At 43.1% G+C, this 19,948-nt stretch overlaps 1 protein-coding gene across 1 annotated transcript in view; it reads left to right on the top strand.

Annotated features, from left to right (window-relative positions):
• The window catches only part of DNAJC1 (DnaJ heat shock protein family (Hsp40) member C1), a 167,160-nt gene extending 148,377 nt beyond the window's left edge, over positions 1-18,783 (top strand). The window contains exons 10-12 of the mRNA XM_004578558.3: positions 12,030-12,078; positions 15,732-16,180; positions 18,577-18,783. Coding sequence (XP_004578615.2) covers positions 12,030-12,078; positions 15,732-16,180; positions 18,577-18,645 — 567 coding nt within the window. The 3' untranslated portion in view covers positions 18,646-18,783. The remainder of the gene's footprint in view (positions 1-12,029; positions 12,079-15,731; positions 16,181-18,576) is intronic.
• Positions 18,784-19,948: the final 1,165 nt, after the last annotated feature.

Raw genomic sequence — 19,948 nt, 5'->3', positions numbered from 1 at the left:
CTTTCTCACTAGTCAATCTCTTAACCACCGCAGTACTGATGTAATCATTTAATGTGCTGTCTCTCACACACGCACACACACACGCACTCATTTGTGTTTTAATTGGATTTTTCCAGTTTTATTCCAAGGGTATAAATGATTGCTGTAAGAATTTCAGACAACTTGCTTGCCTCTTTGAAAAAATAAACAGTGTTACTTTGAGTGACTAGGTCATTTTATGTCTACCAGTTAATGCATAATTAATTTACTGATCTCACCATAGACACAGTTAGAATTATGATCTTTAGACTATGAATTTATACATTTATATTCCATGTGATCATTTCTGTGTTCAAATTGAACAGAATCACTCGTAAGACATTGTAGACTATATATCGCTATATTACAAAAAGTAGTTAAACCACTATTTATATTTGTATTTACTTATTAAAAGGCAGAGCTCCCATCCAGCAACTCCCTCCTGAAATGCCAGCCACAGTCAAACCTGGCAGGTGAAAGTGAGGAGCCAGGAACTCAATCCTAGTCTTCCCAGGTCCTTGTGCCGTAACCTACTGCCTCCTGCCTCCCTGATGCCCGGGGAGGAGCAGAAATGGAGAGCAGAGCCAGGGACCAAGGCCAGACCTGGGAAATGGAGTACAGGTGTCTCAATTATTGTGTAACATCTACTCAGCATTTCTATTAACTGCTTTAGTGATCATATTTGTTATTCCATCACTTCTCTATTATTTCATCCTTTTTAAACTTTTATTTACCAGTTAGTAATTCATTTCTAAGTTCATCATTAGGCAGTTTCATCATTATGCAAAGAGCATAACATGTATTTAAACTAGGGTGGCTGTGGCATCACTGGATGAATTCTTTTTCAAGATTTATTTGAGTATATAGCCATACCACCCTGAATGTGCCCGATCTCGTCTGATCTCATCAGATTTATTTATTTGAAAGGCAAAGCTATAGAGAGAGAGGGAGAAATAGCGCACGCTCTCCGGTTCACTGGTTCACTCCCCACATGGCCACAGTGGCCAGGATGAGCCAGACTGATACTAGGAGCCAGGAGCTTTATGCAGATGGCAGGAGCCCAAGCACTTGGGCCATCTTATGCTGCTTTTCCAGGTGCGTTAGCAGAGAGCTGGATTAAAAATGGAGAAGCCAGGACACAAACTAACATCCATGTGGAATACTGGTGCTGTTGGTGGTGGCTTAACCCACAATGTCACAGCGCCAGCTCTAGTGATACCGTATTATGGAGGCCACTATATTACAGGTAGTCCAACACTGGCAAACGTTAAGTGGTGTGTGACTGTATTTTATTTACTTGCTCATCATAATAATATTCTGACTTAAATAAGCAACTGTTATTTCCGTTTTACAGCTGAGTAAGCAGCGACTAAGATGTTTGTTCAAGCTTAATGCAAGTTATCAGTGGAGTTGGAACAAACCAGATATTTGGATTCCTCACTTAATATGGTCATACCACTACATTCTGCTTTATTGTAGAACATGTACACTTTTTTTAAATAAACCTTGCTTTTTTTTAAAGATTTATTTTTATTGAAAGGTGAATATACAGAGAGGAGGAGAGACAGAGGAATGGAAGATCTTCCATCCGATGATTCACTCTCCAAGTGAGCATAATGGCTGGAGCTGAGCCAATCTGAAGCCAGGAGCCAGGAGCTCTTCCAGGTCTCCCATGCAAGTAAGTGCAGGGTCCCAAGACTTTGGGCCGTCCTCAACTACTTTCCCAGCCACAAGCAGGGAGCTGGATGGGAAGCAGGGTCACCGGGATTAGAACCAGTGACCATATGGGATCCCGGGTGTGCAAGGCAAGTACTTTAACCACCACACTATCGCGCCAGGCCTGAACATGTACACTTTATCTAGACTTTTATCATTACACCTTTTCCGACAAAACCATTTTCATAGGAAAAAAACTATAGTAAACTGAAAATTTTTTTCTAGTCAACCAAAATTAAAAAATAATCCCCTGTAGTTGTGTCATCTGCTGCTGCTTTCCCAGGCCCATTGACAAGAGATGAGATGGATCGGAAGCAGCCAGGACTCCAACCAGTGCTCAGGAGGGATGCTGGTCTGCAGGTGGCAGCTTAGCCCATTGTGCCACAATCCCATCCCCTTTTTGTTTTCTTAATGGTATCCAGTGAAGCACTTTAATAAAGTCCAGCTTACCTATTTTTTCTGTCCTAGATTATGATTTATAGTGTTGTGTCTAAGACCTATTTGCCTAACTCAAGGACAGAGTCTCCCTTCTGTCACCTTCTAGAATTATTCTGGTTTTAGTCCTGTTAGTCTGATATCCGTTTTGCATATGAATACCCTGTCACCATTTATTGACATAGGACCTTTTCCACTGAATTGTCTTGATATCTTGGTCAAAATAAGCTGTTGGTAGATTTAACAGTTTACTTATGCACTCTCAGTGTTCTTCTACTGTTACTATTTCTGATGACACTACCACACCATCCTGATTATTATTATTACTGTGAAGTTGTTGAAAATTTGAATTTATTTTTCTTTATTTGCAAGAAAGAGTGTGCTCTTCCTTTCCCCACAACATTCCCTGCAACAACCAGGACTGCATCAGGCCAGAGTCAGGGACCTGAAGCTCAGTCTCGGGCTGGTAGGAAAACACAGCTGGAGCCAGCACCTGCCGCATCACAAGTTGCACATTTAGCTGGAAACTGGGATTGTCAGCACAGCCATGACTCAGACCCAGGCGCCCTGGAATGTGGGCTCCAAGGAGTGTCTTAACTGCCATGCCAAATTCCTGCCCTGTATCATAGATTTGGAAATTAAATAGTACAAACCCTTTCAGCTTTATTTTTTTACAAAATTACTTTGTCAGTGTAAATCCTTTGCGTTTCTGTGTAATTTTAGAAAGTTTACCAGTTTCTACAAAAGACCTTTTTGATGGACCTGGAATGGTAGCCTAGCAGATAAAGTCCTTGTCCTGCACGCACTGGGATCCCATATGGGCACTGTTTTGTATCCTGGTGGCTCCGTTTCCCATCCAGCTCCCTGCTTGTGGCCTGGGAAAGCAGCCAAGGATGACCCAAAGCTTTGGGACCCTGCACCTGCGTGGAAGAAATGGAAGAAGCTCCTGGCTCCTGGCTCCTGGCTCCTGGCTTCAGATTGACTCAGCTCCAGCCATTGCAGTCACTTCGGGAGTGAGTCAGCAAATGGAAGATCTTAAACCTCTGTCTTGCCTCTCTGTGTATTTGACTTTCCAATAAATAAATACATCTTTAAAAAAAAAACACCTTTTTGATGAAGATTGCATTGAGTCTATAGATCAGATTGGGGGGAATTGCCCTCTTAACTGTTTTAAGGATTCAAATCTAAATGTCTCTCCTTTCATTTTAGAATATCTTTAATATGTGTCCTTAATGTTATTTTCAGTGTAAGTCTGACACTACTTTGTTATTTTTTTTAATTTATTGTGGAAGAATTATTTTCTTAATTATACTTTCAGGTCATGCATCTATAGAATGTAGAAATACAGTGAATTTTATAGTTTGAGAGTTTTGTCATGAATTGACATTGGATTTTGTTGCATATTTTGCCTGTTGAGATGATCTTGTGACTTTGTTCTTTATTAACATTGACATACTGATTTTTTATGTTAAGTCAATCTTAACATTTGTACTTGATCATGCTGAATTATTTTTTATGTGCTATTTGATCTTGTCAGATAATTCTTTTTTAAAGATTTATTTTATTTTTATTGGAAAGTCAGATATACAAAGGGGAAGATCTTCCATCCATTGATTCACTTCCTAAGCGGTCACAGTGGCCAGAGCTGAGTCAATCCAAAGCCAGGAGCCTGGAGCCTCTTCCGGGTCTCCCACGCAGGTGCAGGGTCCCAAGGCTTTGGGCTGTCCTCGACTGCCTTTGCAGGCCACAAGCAGGGAGCTGGATGGGAAGCAGGGCTGCTGGGATTAGAACCAGCGCTTATATGGAATCCCAGCACTTGCAAGGTGAGGACTTTAACCACCAGGCTACTGCATCAGGCTCCATATATTTCATTTCTTTAATAGTTAAGAAGCTATTGTCTTTTCCTTTATTGTGATAGTTAGAAAACTGCTTAATGGTGAATATAAAGCAATCTTTTTTCTAAATATATATATATATTCTTTTTAAGGTTTATTTTATTACAAAGTCAGATATACAGAGAGGAGGAGAGACAGAGAGGAAGATCTTCCGTTCGATGATTCACTCCCCAAGTGACTTCAACGGCTGGTGCTGCGCCAATCCGAAGCCAGGAACCAGGAACCTCTTCCAGGTCTCCCACGTACGGGTGCAGGGTCCCAAGCCTTTGGGCCATCCTCAACTGCTTTCCCAGGCCACAGGCAGGGTACTGGATGGGAAGTGGAGCTGCTGGGATTAGAACCGGCTCCCATAGATATATTTTTAACATTTGAAAGGCAGTTACCAATGAGAAATGGGGGCTGAAGGGGGAATAGATCTTCCATCTACTGGTTCATTCCCCAAATGGCCACAATGGTTGAGGCACGGCCTGGATGAAGCCAGGAACCTTGAACTCCATCCTGGTCTCCATTTGGGGGGCAGGGGTCAAATATTTGGCCATGTTTCACTGCCTTGCCATGCACATTAGGAAGCTAGATCAGAAGTGGAGCGGCTGGGACTCTGGTTCTCCCATATGGAGTCCAGTGTCATGGGCAGAGGCTTAACCTGTTGTTCATGTCACCAGCCCAACAACCTAATTTTAACCAATATCAAGAGAGAATATTAATAGCAGTATTGAACAGAAATGGAGGGTATTTGGGTCACTAGAAATTCCCGTCATTAAGTCATAACCTTGTCATTAGATCTAAAATGAATTTTCATGGACTCTTATAGATGAGAAATCTGAAGTCACACCAGTGCTTGGTGACATGCCTGAATTGACATTATAAACAGCTCAGTGTACTTGCACAGTCTTAAATTAGTCCTCTCCCCATCTTTGTCATGCTGTTTAACCTTGAGCTCAGATGGATCCCCTAAGCTTGCTTCTGAGAAATCTAGGATTAATTGGTCAACATTAATGAGCTGGAAGGCAGTGTCTCTGTTCGTCCCCAGGATTTACATTACTCCTCTTTCAAGTACCTGCACCCTTCGGGTCCTCGTCGTTCTTGACCATCTTGAGGTTCAAAACAGGAATCCACTCATTAAAAAGTGTTAATGATCAGGAGTGGATTTAAGTTAAATGGTGCCAGAAGCTTTTAAATTATCAGCAATCTTAATGATTTTTTAGGAAAAATAGAGAAATACCTTATAACAGACAGTTTAAAAATCCATGCCTGGAAAGGGCATTTGATAGGGCAGTTGAGATACCGCCTGGAATTCCTGCATCCATCCTTGGAGTTTCCGGGTTCATGAGTCCTCTCTGCTAACGAACACCCTGGGAAGCAGCAAGTTGATGGCTCCAGCGCTGGTTTCCTTGCCCCTGAGAGAGAAGCTTGGATTGAGAACTTGAACTGTCCTCCCCTGCCTTCCACAACACATTAGCAGGAAGTTGGATCAGAAGCAGAGCAACTGGGACTATAACCAATGCTCTGGTAGGGGATGCCAGCATCACAGTCCTGTAGCTTAACCCACTGGGTCACACACATTAGCCCCCTGCTTAAGTCTGTATAGCTTAGAGATGCAAAAAGTTGATAGATTGATAAGCTACCCCTAAACAGATGTAGTAAGTGTTAGTATAGGCTAACATTGCTGCTTTTTCCTAAAAAAATTTTTGAGAGCCAAGTAAAAAGAGAGAAAGATGGGCGAATTTAAGTTAGGTAGTTAGTATTTACTGATAGATTGTTATTGTCTGTTGGAAAAGGTATATTTCCCAGTGAATGACAATTGTAATCAATTGATACTTACGTAATCAGTCAGTTAAACCAGACAGAGTGGATGTGCTTTCCTTTTAACTAGCGTGTTGTAAATTGCCTTTTAAGTGAGAGAACAAGGACGACTCCAAGATGGTGGTAGATAGTCTCATTTGTTTCATTGTTTGACGATGAGGATCTGAAGGTCTCAGATTATGTGTGGCAGAAAGGCAAATTATGATATATGCTGTATTCTTAATTCTCTATCCATGCAAGAAGTCTCTCACCATGTATTTTCAAACTAGCATATAACTATAAAAGCAGGAGGTGTGTTCTTCATTATGTAACAAGAGACTTTGGATCAATATAATATATATAATAACACTAGGGTGTCAGGACTAAATGAATGGCTCGCCAAGGTTTTTCTTCCCTACATATCATTAACATTTATTTACTAGGCAGAATTCTGATATTAGGAATCTGGTCATAAGAAATATATTAGTATATATGATAACCCTTCCTATAAAAGGGAAAAATTATATGATAGGCTGCATCCTGACTTTAAAAATACTGAAAGTATATATGCCTCAGGTTATAAAATTGTGAGACCAATTTTTTTTAAAGATTTATGCATTTATTTGAAAATCAGAAAGGCAAAGATAGAGTGCTTCCACCCAGTAGTTCACGTCCCAGATGGCCACAATGGATGGGACTGGCTCAGGCAGAAGCCAGAAGGCAGAAGCCAGAAACTTCTGCCAGTTCTCCCAAATAGGTGCAGAAGCCCAGGCACTTGACCCATCTTTCACTGCTTCCCCCAGGCTAAAAGCAAAGAACTGGGTTGGAAGTGGAGCAGCTGGGGCACTAACCAGCACCCATATGGAATGCTGGTGTCACAGGTAGCAACTTTGCCCGCTACACTGCAACTCCAGCCCCACCAAATGTATCTGCCTGTTGGCCTCAGATTAAAAGTTTATCTGGATTCCTTGTGTGATCAAATAAATTATAATTTGTAGATACATACAGAAAACAGAAAATTTTAAATACTAGGAGGTAGACAAAATGGTGCTATTATGCTTGCATTGTTGTTTAGATAAACTGTATCACATTCTGTATTATTTTTGTATCTTTGTATGACATCTAATAAAACAAAACAATTGTTAGATATGTTTTATGATAAAAAGATTTACCCAGATGCAACATTATAAACATGTCTCTTACATAGAATACCATTATACACGAACCACAAACTGGCAGAACTATAAAAGGAGAAACAAGTGATTCAGCAATAATGGTTGGAAATTACAATATTCCACTTTCAGTAAAGGAGAGAACTAGGGAGTTCAACTAGAAAGACTTTTAAGATATTATAGAGGGCCTAGTGAGGTAGCCTAGCAGAAGTCCTGAACTTGCATGCTCCAGGATCCATATAAGCGCAGTTGGTATTCCGGCAGCCCCACTTCCCATCCAGCTCCCTGCTTGTGGCCTGGGAAAGCAGTCAAGGACGGCCCAAAGCTTTGGGACTCTTCACCCACATGGGAGACCTGGAAAAGGCTCCTGGCTCCTGGCTTTGGATCAGCTTAGCTGCAGCCATTGTGAATCAGTGGATGGAAGATCTTCCTCTCTGTATATCTGACTTTCCAATTAACAAATTTTTTTTTTTAAAAAGGTATTATACACCAACTGAAGCTAACATATTCCAAAAACATTTTATTCAAAAACAATAGAGTACACATATTTCTGAATACACTTGGAGCATCATCCAGGGTGCGCTACATGCTAGGCCACTGAACAAACCTCAGTAAGTGCTAAAAATGGGAACAGTTGAAATTATGTTTTCAGTCCTAATGAAGGAAATTGAAATTTGTAGCAGGAAAGAAGCAAGTGTGTGGAAATTTAATAACAGTTTTTAAAAACCAGTGAGTCAAAGAAGAAATCACAAGCGGGATCTGAAGTCTTTGAGATGAATTAAAAGATACCGCGTACTAAATCTCCTAGGGAGTGCAGCCAGTGCTGTTCTTACGAAAATGTGTAACTAAATGCCTTTCATAGGGAACAAGAAAAATCACAAATTATTAGCTCACCTTTCATCTTAAGATGTTTTCCTTTCTAAAGCAGTCAGAAAAAAATAACAAAGTAGGGAATAAATTAAAGAATAATAGTAGAAAAAGAAACACAACCAAATGCCATAATTATGTGCTATACCATTCCTCAGTATGTTACTCAGCAGTAACGAGGAATGAAGTAGTGATACAAGTTGCAAATTGAACGACTCTTCAAAATATCACACTTAATGTAAGAAGTCAGGACAAAAGGTCCACATATTAATTATTCCATTAACAAAAGCCTCAAAACCACAATGGGGAAACCCGTAGGACAACAGAGCAGAGCAGCGGCTGGCTGTTTAGGCTTGAGGGGAAGGACCTTGGGATAAGGGAAGTGTGGAGGGTACTTAAGGGTATGAGTTTCTTTTCAAAATAATGAAAATATTCTGTAATTTACTGTGGTGGTCAGTGCACATACCTATGAATATACCAAAAACCATTTTCAATGACACATTTCAAGTGAGTGAATAATAAGGTTGTGAGATAAATCTCAGTAAGAAATTTGGGGGTGGGGAAGGGACATCTTTGTGTACTACTGTAGAATAATCTAAAAATATATTTGCTTATTAAGAAAGCAAAAGGAGAAGAAAATAAAAATATCCCATACCACGTAAGTAGTGGTGGTAACATGAATCTAAACGTGTAATAAAATGCATAGAACTAGGGTAGACGTTGGAGTAGAAGTTAAAGCACAACTATGACCCTCACATCCTGGGCTTGGGTTCTAATTCTGGCTCCCTTCCAGTTCTAGCTTCCTGCTAAGGTGTACCCTGGATGGCGGCAAATGATGGCTCAGTGGGTTGGCTCGCTGCCCCTCTGAGGGGAGACCTAGGTTGAGTTCCTGGCTGTGTGGACATTTGAGGAGTGTACCAGCAAATGGGAGCTTGTTCTCTTATCTCTGCCTCTCAAATACATAACATTAACTGATTTTGAAAGTTGAAAAGAACTGAATAAAGCAATTTATAGAACTATATAATGGGAGAAAAAAAGGAGAGGGAGGGAAAAAAAAACCAGAAAAACAGCAGTTTCCCCTAATAAGAAAATCAAATTTTTTTAAAAAAAAATCTAGTTTTAAAAAATAATTGCTTGCAAGCCTGGTGCTGTGACCTAACGGCTAAAGTCCTCGCCTTAAACGCGCCAGGATCCCATATGGGTGTCGGTTCTAATCCCAGCATCCCGGCTTCCCATCCAGCTCCCCCCTGCTTGTAGCCTGGGAAAGTAGTTGAGGATGGCCCAAAGCTTTGGGACCCTGCACCCACGTAGGAGAGCTGGAGGAAGCTCCTGGCTTTGGATTGGCGCAGCACCAGCCATTGCGGTCACTTGGGGAGTGAATCATCAGACGGAAGATATTTCTGTCTCTCCTCCTTTCTGTATATATCTGACTTTGCAATAAAAATAAATTTTAAATAATAATAATTGCTTGCAACAAAAGGAAAAGCCAGGATTGATTTGGGAAAGAAGTTGATTAGTTTTGAGTTTGTTTAGTATGAGGAGATTGAATGACAGAATGTGTCAGAGCAGAAAAGTCCCTGGTCTGTTTCTGTAACTATAAAATGAGAGTTTGGGGCTCAAAGGCTGATACATGATAGTGATTGACTACAAAGATTTTAAAGCCTTGCAGTGTTCAGGTTCTCACTAGGCTTCTCATCTTGGATCTTTTGTTTATTTTATCTGAGCCTCTAGGGATAATTACATTCCTATCTAATGTGACTGCTGGGAGGATTATGTACAGATACCTTAATATACCTTATGTAGAATAATGCCTGTTGTAAACCAGGTGCACTCTTTGTTAGGTCTAATGATCTACTGTTATGTGATCAACTTATGTGGCACTGACATTCCCAGACAGCGGTCAGGGCTGGACATGCAGGTTAATTATTTCTTTTCTAAGATATTGTTAAGCAGATGGAACGACATGCCAGAGGAGAGAATGGAAAGGACGCATGCGTGGCAAGGGCAGAAGGTTGAGGAGCACTTACATTAGAAAACAAGACACAGGCGGCCTCGAAGGGTCCGACCAACAAAAGAACATTCAGAGAAAACTAGGAGGTGCTCTCAGGAGAGCCAGCAGAATAGGAAAGATCAAGGGAAGATGGTCTTTCCGAATAGAGACCACTTGAAACAAGTCTGAAGGCTTATAAAATTGTGTGTTGGGAAGGGAGAAGTTGAAGATGAAAGCAAAGGGAATTAATTGATGGAACACAGTTCTATTTAAGCGGCATCTTTAGCCTGCAGAAAAGGGAAGATCATTTCTTTCTTTGAGTTAGGATAAAAGAGGGAACTCATAATATGCACAGAAACTTTGAATTGGAATATTTGGAAATCGGGGAAGCTCATGTTAGCTTCAATTTGTTTCCAATAAATAGAAAGCAAGAATGCCTAAAAAGTGGAGGAAGGTACATAATAAAACTGACTAGAGTTTATAAACAGCTTTAAATGTTTTCTGTAATTCTCCCTTTATATGAGTAGGAAGCAAATGACCCATTTCAATTATAATAAATAATATGAATATTGATTGGGCCTTTAATATCAGTGAGGTACCATCCTTAGAGCTCATTTGAAACTTAAAACATCCCTAAGAAGCAACTGATATTGGTAGCATTGTCCACATACTGCAAAGTGATACAAGAAGGAAGGAAAATTGCTCTTTGTTACCGGATGCTAAGGGCAGCAGCAGAATTGAATACAGGAGCTGCCTAGCTGTGCTCTCTTAGTGAGCATGCTTTCTGAGCGTCTACGTTCAGATTTCATCAAAGCATTGAAATGTTGGCTCAAAAATACACATAGATTAATGAAATAGGAAAGTGCAGAAAAATAGCCTATGAATACACTGGAATATAACTTTAATCAGATTAACATTTTAAACAAAAGGAGAGAGGATAGTTTGATGGATCTTACTGTCTGTCTGACAAAATAATGAATTTTGACCATATATTTTGAAAAACATTTAATAGAAATCAGGATCCTGGTTGTGGCACAGTGTAGAAACTGACAGGGCCACAAGGGAACTTTTCGAGTGATAGGAATGTTCTGTGGTTTGAGGTGCTGATTGCATGGGACTTTCCTGGGCCAAATATAATCAAATTATACATTGAACTTTTTAAAAAAGTTTACTTACTTGTTTGAAAGGCAGTTAAAGAGAGAAAGGGAAAGATACAGAAAGAGATTCTCCATCAGTTGGTTCACTCCCCAAATGGCCTCAGTGGATGGGGCAGGGCCACCCAAAACCAGAAGTCTGGAACTCCACCACGTGGGCCCTCTGCTGCTTTTCCCAGGAGTGGTAGCAGCGAGTTGGTTGGAAATGGAACAGCCAAGACTCAAGCCGTTGCTGATGCGAGGTGCCGGTGCCCTATAATGTTAGCATCTCTGTTTTATCTGTCTTAATAAGGCAAATCTGCATGTAGATACCCAACACACTGGTAAGTAGAAAAAAAGTGTGAGACACAAAGTAGGCTACCATTTACATAAAGAAAAAAATGGATAATTACCACAGAACAAAATTATTTCTGTGGATCCATACTCACATAGTAAATATAAAAGCCGTCCCCCTTCATCAGCACCTCTTCTAATATCGTTCTTGCATGTTCTCAAGGTTTCTTTCTAAGCTACAAAGACTTTTACATTTTAACATCTACAGCATAAATGCCATGTTCTCCATTGAGTATTATACTCACTGGTATATTCTCCAGTGAGGAAAAATACTCAATTTCTAGATTTTCTAGCTTGAAGAAAAAAAAAAGCGGCCCTGACTCTGTAGTGATTTTTATCTTGGTGCTGGTATACCCTAGGAGGCAGCCTTGCACAACGGGGACTGCCCATGAAGCAGTCTGCTCGCATGCGTGCTTTCTGACTGCTATGAGTGAATGGCTATTTCGGGAGGAGCCTTTCCTCTCTCTAAGCTTCGTTTCCTTTTGGCTGAATAAATGTACTGTTGAACTAAGGCTCTCTCTGCCAGGCCCAGCATTCAGTCAGCCCTATTCATTCACACAAATATTTCATAAAGTAGGTCACTCAAACCCATAAGAATGTGTGGAAAGTAAGGTGTCTTTTGTTTTGTTTTGTTTTGTTTTGTTACCAATTTTATGTTTTGGAACAGGTGACAACCAAAGCCAAGCAGCTGAAGGACTCAGTTACCACCTCCCCAGGTGAGTTAGTTGTTGCTTTATCCCACCAAAGTAGGTACTTCAAAATACATGTCTTTTTAAATGACTTCTTTAAACATAGTGCAGTGGTTGTTTGGTACTGTGAACTCTAGTGGTCATATGTCTTTTTATATTTGAAGAAGTACTGAATTGGGCCCAGCAGTTAAAGTCCTCACCTTGAACACACTGGGATCCCATATGGGTGCCGGTTCTAATCCCAGCAGCCCTGCTTCCCATCCAGCTCCCTGCTTGTGGCCTGGGAAAGCAGTCAAGGATGGCCCAAAGCTTTGGGACCCTGCATCCATGTGGGAGACCCAGAAGAGGCACCTGGCTTCAGATAGGCAATTGCGGCCACTTGCAGAGTGAATCAGCGAATGGAAGATCTTTCTCTCTGTCTCTCCTCTCTGTATATCTGCCTTTCCAATAAAAAGAAATAAATCTTTAGGGAAAAAAAGGTACTAAATTGGGTCTGGCACAAAAGCCTAATGGCTGAAGTTCTCACTTTGTATGTGCCGGAATCCCTTATGGACATACCATTTCTCTCTGTGTATCTGACTTTCCAATTAGAAAAAAAAAAAAAGAAGATGCATTTAAGAGGCAGAATTTTTGCCCTCTAGTTAAGATGCCACAGCCCGTATCAGTTCTTTTGCTGCCTCTGACCCCTGACTCCACATTCCTACTCATGCAAACCTTGGGATACAGCAGTGATGGCTCCACTCACTGGATGCCTGCCGCCCGTGGGCGGGACCTGCATCTCTGGAAGTGGCAGCACAAGCTCTTGCACTTGCTCTCAGTTGGAGGAGGAGGAGATTTGAAATTGTTTCCTTTGCCAGGTACCTTTCAAAGAGTTTGAAATGGAAAGGTTTAGGTACATAAAACTGGTGTAATAGGGTAACACTGAATGTAGAAATGACCCACTACAGACAACAGTCACAACTAATTCAAGTTTTGGACACTGGGTTAGAGCTGTGATGGTAAACATGGAAAGAAATGCTCTTAGTGTAAACTTAAGAAAACATAGATAAGTAAAAGGGTAAGGCAGAAGTCACATCAGCCATATATTTTTAATAGCTTTAAATTTTTCTTGGTAATACTTCAATTCAGCTAATATTTTCATATTAAATGTTTATATCTTTGAAAGAAAGCATCATCTACTGGCCTGCTCCCAAATTTCCTGCCAAGAACAAGGCTAAGCCAAGCAAAGCAGTTAGCTCAGAAGTCAGCCTGGGTCCCCCATGTGGGCGGCGTACCTAAATACCTTCTCAGCAGGGCAGGAGCAGGAAGCTGGGAGCAGAAGCAGAGCCAGGACTGCAACTGAGGACCCCAAAAAGATGCAGCCATCCAAAGCAGCACTGTAACTGCTGTGGTAAACTCCAATCTACTTGATATTTCTGGAGTAATTTTTTCATTTTATGTTTAAATTTCTGTTACATATGTGTTTTTATAATAAATATGCTGATGATCTGATGTAGATATTCACAAGTGAAGTAAGCATATATTGAGTTGTATATTCACAAGTGCTCTGTTGATTGGATATGTAAGTATTGAGCATGGAGATCATGCTTAATGAAATATGGCTTATATGTTAATAGCAAAAAGCCTGGCACCAATCTAAATATTTGTATATAAGAAACTAAGTCATGACATATTCATTCATTCAGTGATTTATGCACTCATTAAAATCAGTGTAAATCTACATGAGGATAATATCCAAAGATCATGTTATTACTGACACGAGAGGCGGCAGAGGCGGCAAATAGAAATGCACAGTATGTGTTTGTGTAATTGTGTGTCTACACATGTATGCACTAGCACACTAACAATAAATTCTACACATAATAAAAAATTCTAGGTCAGAGTTAAGAAACTGCCTGAGATGCTGGCATCCCATATTGGAACACTGGTTTGAGTTCTGGACTGCTCAACTTCCAATCCAGCTTTCTGCTGAGGCGCCAAGGAAGGCAGCAGCAGATGGCCCAAGCCCTTGGGCTCCTGCCCCTCGTGTGGGAGACTCGGGTGGATGGAGTTCCTGGCTCCTACCTTCAGCCTGGTGTAGCCTTTGCTATTGTGGCCCCTGGGGAAGGGAACCAGCAGATGGAAGCTCTTTTTGTCCGTTTTTTAATTCAAACAGTATAAAAGATAACAGTAAAAGATTTTTCTCAGTAAGGGTACCACCTTCTCGGGTCTGGCTAGCTCTGGCCTTTACAACCATTTGGGGAATGAACCAGTGAAAAGAAGATGGCAGTTGTTCTTTCCTCCCTCTTCAACCAAACAAATCTTTAAAAACTCTTAGTTCCGCAGTGACATTATCAAACAATTAATAGACTGACAGGTTCTTTTATTGGACAGCCCCAGGTTGGACCAGTCTCCACTTCCACCAACAAATACAAGTATGTTGTTTTTAGCATCTTTCCCAGAGCTGGGTAACATTGTACTTTCTGATAGTTATCGGTTTGATCATTGACAGGCAACTTGCGTCACGCGCTGTGTCACAGCAGGTCAGTCTTTCTGTTCTGCCTTTCAAATAACTTTTTTTTTAAAGTGATATTTGGCCACTTTAAAGGTGAAAATTGAAGTTTCTCTTTTTTCTAATACTTGTGTTTCTTCCTTATTTTTGTTCTTTCCCCTTTTATGTTACTATAACCCTCGGTAGATTGATGTCCTTTGTGTATAGTGATGCTCTGTCTGCTGTTCTGTCCTATTGGAAGAGCTTTTTATTGTTGCTCCACTTACTCAAAAGGCATAAGGACAGATACAGAGAAAGATCTTTCAACCACTAGTCCATTCCTCAAATGCTCAGAACTCTGTCCATGTCTCCCGTATGGGCAGCAGGGGCCCAAGAACTTGAGTTATCACCCACTGTCTCCCAGGACACACAGGCAGGAAGGACTTGCCTATGGAACATGGGGGTCCCAACCACTCCCAATTTAAAGGCCAAGTTTTTTAATAAACTTGTTTTCCATGTTTAGCTATGCTATGAAACTAATGGAAACATGGTATTGTAAAGAACATTGTTTCTTAGCTGGTAAGTAAATTCTTCCTTCTCAAAGAGATCTTTTCTGTCCTGTGCTCACAATCTGATTCTGTGTGTATTCATTGTTCCTCAAAGAAGTGAAAAAGACTTGGAATCAGACAACTGGTTCAAATGCCACCTCTGTTGTTGCCTGAAACTTCTTTTCCTCATCTGTAAAATCAGGGTAATGAGGGTCAGACATTCCGCAGGATCAGACATCCCTAGGGATATGCTGCAACCCGTAGGGCGGTGCCTGCTTCAGACCTCAGCTCTGCTCCCAACTCCAGCTGCCTGCTAATTCCCAGTGTGCAAGGCAGCAAGTGATTCCAATACCTGGAAACTGCCACCCTCTCAGGCAACCAGGATGGAATTCCACGCTCCTGATTTTGGCTTGGCCCAGCCCTAGCTAGGGGAGTGAAGCAATGAATGGAAAATCAGTCAAGCAATCTAAATAGCTCTCTCTCTATCTCTGTGTATGTGTGTGTTTCAAGTCTGACTTTCAAATAAAATGGAAAAATAAAAAACATAATAAAATTAAATAGTATCTTCAGAAATGCCTACCACGCTGTCCAACTGTCGGGTGAGTGCTGGGCTGCTGCTGCCGCCACATGGCTTGACTTCTCTGTTGTTGTGGCCCGTCTAGGAATGGTTCGACTGTCTGAACTCAAATCCACAGTTCAGAATTCCAGGCCCATCAAGACAGCTGCAGCCTTGCCAGATGACATCATCACCCAGCGAGAAGCTGCTCAGGGCGCCCAGGAGGAGGACGGACAGGAGGAGGACCTGGGGGAGCAGGAGGCAGAGGTGGAAGAAGCCCAGCTGCGGAGGAGGAAGCCAGCCAGACTTCGTGACCCGGCTGCGAAGACAGAGCCTGAGGAGAAGTTCCGAGGGAAGAGGCAGAAGGATTTTGATTTGTCCGAGCAGAATGAATCCAGTGATGAGGAGAGCCAGAAACAAGACAGAAACGGTGCCGCTGACGAGCCGTGGACTCAGAACCAGCAGAAGCTTCTGGAGCTGGCGTTGCAGCAGTACCCCAAGGGCTGCTCTGAGCGCTGGGACAAAATTGCCAAGTGCGTCCCGTCTAAGAGTAAGGTGGGTGATGAGGGACAGGAAGGGCCTTTCCCTTGGTGTGAGAATCCTGCAGCGGTTTTGGCCCACATTCTCCTCCAGCCTGTTCTCTTCCTGCTCTTCGCTGCTGTTAAGGTGTGGTTTCTTGTTGGCCCATTCCCTGCCAACACATTTCTCCTCCAGTCTGTGAGCCGGCACACCCAGGTGCCCAGCGTGGGTACAAAGGCCGGGTTCCCAGGGGGTGATTACAGCGGTAGGCTAGTAAACGTGACCAGCTCCAAGCGGCCTGCCTTCCTGAGAATGTGCAGTTGAAGAAACGGGGGTAGGCCTGTAGGCTGTCCACATCTGGGGCCTGGCTGTAGGACAGGTGAAGCGGGCGGCTTTCTCAGGGGCATGTCTGTTCACAGGCTAGGCTAGAGTTTCTGTGGGAATGACCTTGACTTTTGAGATTCCACTTACCCTTTATGAGCTGTTTATAATGGGTGTTTGTCTTGTGTATAGCTAAGAATTCTCAAAAACCCACAAGATGTAAGACTGGGTGCAGCCCATGGGAAGCCAGCCCCCAGTCCAGGTTTTGGGCTTCTCTGGGCATAGCTTGGATGTTTGGAGCTCTAGGATGTGATCTTTCCTGACCCATAAGCCTTTGCTTGTAGCTGCACGGAAGGTCTGAGGCAGCAGGAGTACTGAGAAAGCACAGCTAATCTCTCTGGGGTCCGTGCCTCTCTCACAGTAGCCTCTGAGCAGCCAGTGCTGATTCACATTCTTTTATTTAATTGAAATTCTGTGCTGGAAAATCTAGCTTGTGGCCACGAATGTTGCCTAGGTACACGGGTGAAATTTATCTATCCCCTTTAAGATCATGAAGCTGAGCGTTTTGGAGGGAGAATGATAAAACATTAGCAACTGATGCATTTGGGAAGCAAGATTCTCCCATTTTCTCTGCCTCATTTGCCAGAAGTTGTTTGCCCTGAATTCCCCTCGCATCTGTCAGGACACAGGCATTTACAGGTGTAATCAATGACATCGGCCGGAGGAGGAGGAGCTGTGGATTCCGAAAGATAGAGCGTGCACTCAGCAACCCGTTGCCCCGGGGTTGGAAACCTGCCCGTTCCCAACCAGAAGTAGGCAGGATTTGATTGGCCTGCAGGTGTGCCCTGAGTGCCTACTCCAGAACAGGTCCAGAGGTGCTGCCCACTGGCCCCACTGCCCCGAGCCAGGTAGCAGTGACTCCCACCAGCTGCTGCGTGAGGACCAGAGGCCTGCGGCCAGAACCTTTGCCCAAGCCTGCCAGGTCCAGAGCGCAGGTCCTCCTCCCCGGGAGTGCCAACCCGGCTGCATGCAGTGTCTTGCACTACCAGTTAAGGCACAGCATTGCTACAGAGGAAGGGCTGGGTTTTATATATATATATATGAAAAACGGAAGCAGAAAAAAAGATCTTCCATCAGCTGACCCTTTCTCCAAAGCCTGTAATAGCCGGGGGTGTGTCATGTCAAAGTCAGGAGCCTGGAAGTCTACGAATGTCCCTCACTTGAGTGACGAGGCCCCAAGCATTTGAACTGTCATCATTCACCTCCCAGGGTAGCATAAGCAGTAAGCTGCAGTTAGCAGCAGAAGTGGGACTCGTACCTCGGATGCAGCCGCAGGGGTCCCAGGCAGGGACAGCTACCCCAAGGCTGGTGTATCTGTAAAGACCTTAATTAGTCTCTGGGAATGCAGATGATAACTTCTAGAAGAGGCTTCTATTACTTCTAGAAGAGGCTAAGCAAAAGTTCTCAAGAGGATGAGCATCATTCCCTGACCACGGTGCTGAGAAAGCCACCTGCTATAGAGCAAATATCACTTCTTCAGTCAGCAAAGGCTGGTGTGACCTCAGCAAGTACCTGCTGAACAAAAGCAGAAAACAGACTCTGTGGACCCATGAGGGTGATGAGGTCCCCCGCCCAGCCCAGGGTGGGACGCGGGAAGGCCCTGAGCCCTGTAGCTGCTCTGAGGTTGGCTGGGACATGTACATCCCTTACAGCACCGGGCCGGGGCTGCTGAGGCCCGCTCCTGCAGCTCCAGTAGGCAGGCTACTGCCTGCGCGCGTTTCATGTGGCGATGGAACAGCGCACTGTTAACAGGATAGAGTTCACAGGTTGAAAGTCAAAATCAGAATGGTGAAATGCCCCGCAGTGCCACACGAAGAACACCTTCACCTTAGGCGGGATGGCCGCTCGCCTTGTCACACCTGGCTAGTCAGCCCCACCCTCTGGCCAGCCTGAGTGGTCCAGAAAACTCCAAGAGGTCATGGGCAAAGGGAATGGATGTGGTGCTTCCTGATTAGGCCAGGCCAGCAAGCAGGTGCCAGCAGCTGCTCCACACGGAGGCCACGCTGACAGTGCAAGTAACTGTTCTCACCTCTCTTTTTTCCTTTCTACAGGAAGACTGTATCGCTAGGTACAAGTTGCTGGTTGAACTGATCCAAAAGAAAAAACAAGCTAAAAGCTGAATATTCTGAAAGATGATGTTCATCTTCATTTTCCAAATGAGTATTTTTTAAATCTTATGCAGAAATTTGCATTTTGTACCTCAGTATTTCTATACGTCATGTGCCTTAGTAAAATTAAATAAATAAACAAACAAACAAGTGGTGTGCTAAATTGTTTAACCAATGCTGTGTTCAGCGGGTAAAAGTATCGGGGTGTTTTAGAGATTGCCAAACCTCTCGAAACTGCAAAGTGAACTCGTTAACAAATGAGTAGTGCTTCCCAACAGTCTGGCAGATGTGTTGTTCAGAGATTATGTGTTCCCATACAGCCATGACCAAAAAATGCAGCCCCAGCTGATGCCTTCAGTGGGAGCAGGGTTGTGAGGTGCAGGCACGTGTCGAGCGGTGACACCCAGGCTGGCTTCAAACAGGGGAGCCTGGGGAAAGTCTGCATGAACATGGGCCTAAGTTGGGGAGCTTGCTAGAAACAAGTTCCCAGGTAGCAGAACTTCCAGAGAACATACAGGAAATTCTAGGGTCGGATGATACTGAGTTGTCTTTTTTAGCACCTTAGTTAAAAAGCTTGTTTTGTCCTGCAGATGGCTGTTATAGTCTGACACACTGTTTGTGGTTGAACTCTCCTCATCAGCTGTGCTTTCCTTTTCAAAGCTTCTGTCATTTTTCCAGGGCTTGGAGTTAGCTGCTGAATGTAACAGCCCTAAATCTGCAAGCAGTAAGATAACTAGGACACATTTAAGGGAATCTATTTGGTAAAATAACTAAAAAGATACCGCTAAAAAAAATTGTGTGTGTATTTGAAATGAAGAAGGGCAGAGATATGGAGCCAGTGAGACAGAGAGATCTTTCATCTGCAAGCTTACTCCCAGATGGCTGCAACAGTTGGGACTGGGCCAGATGAAATCCAGGGACACTGTAGGGACCCACTGCTTTCCAGCTGGAATGAGCAGTGGACCTGGGACTTGAACCCAGGCTCTCCAATATGGGATACCAGTATCCCAAGCAGCATCTTTGTGGCTGTGCCAGACACCCCTCCCTTAAGATGCCATGTATCTCCAAGGCTTGAAAATAGGTTTTTATTTCCTGAAGCAGAGTGTGCAGAGAGTCACCACCCGCCACCTGGGTATGTATCCACAGAGCAGGGCCCACAGCCCAGGAGCGGGCCGGACTAGTATCCACTGCAGCTCAGCTCCCCAGTGAAGTCAAAAAGCAGTTGAAACGCGAAACAACAGTAACAAAACCAGCTACTCCTGTCTGAAGGATCTTGTGCTTTCAAGGACCTGCCTGAATGCTGGGGCAGCTCAGC

Source organism: Ochotona princeps, chromosome 10 (assembly GCF_030435755.1).
Source record: "Ochotona princeps isolate mOchPri1 chromosome 10, mOchPri1.hap1, whole genome shotgun sequence".
In the NCBI taxonomy this organism is placed as follows: domain Eukaryota; kingdom Metazoa; phylum Chordata; class Mammalia; order Lagomorpha; family Ochotonidae; genus Ochotona; species Ochotona princeps.
The sequence above is the reverse complement of the archived record's forward strand: the minus strand, read 5'-3'. Positions and strand labels throughout refer to the sequence as shown.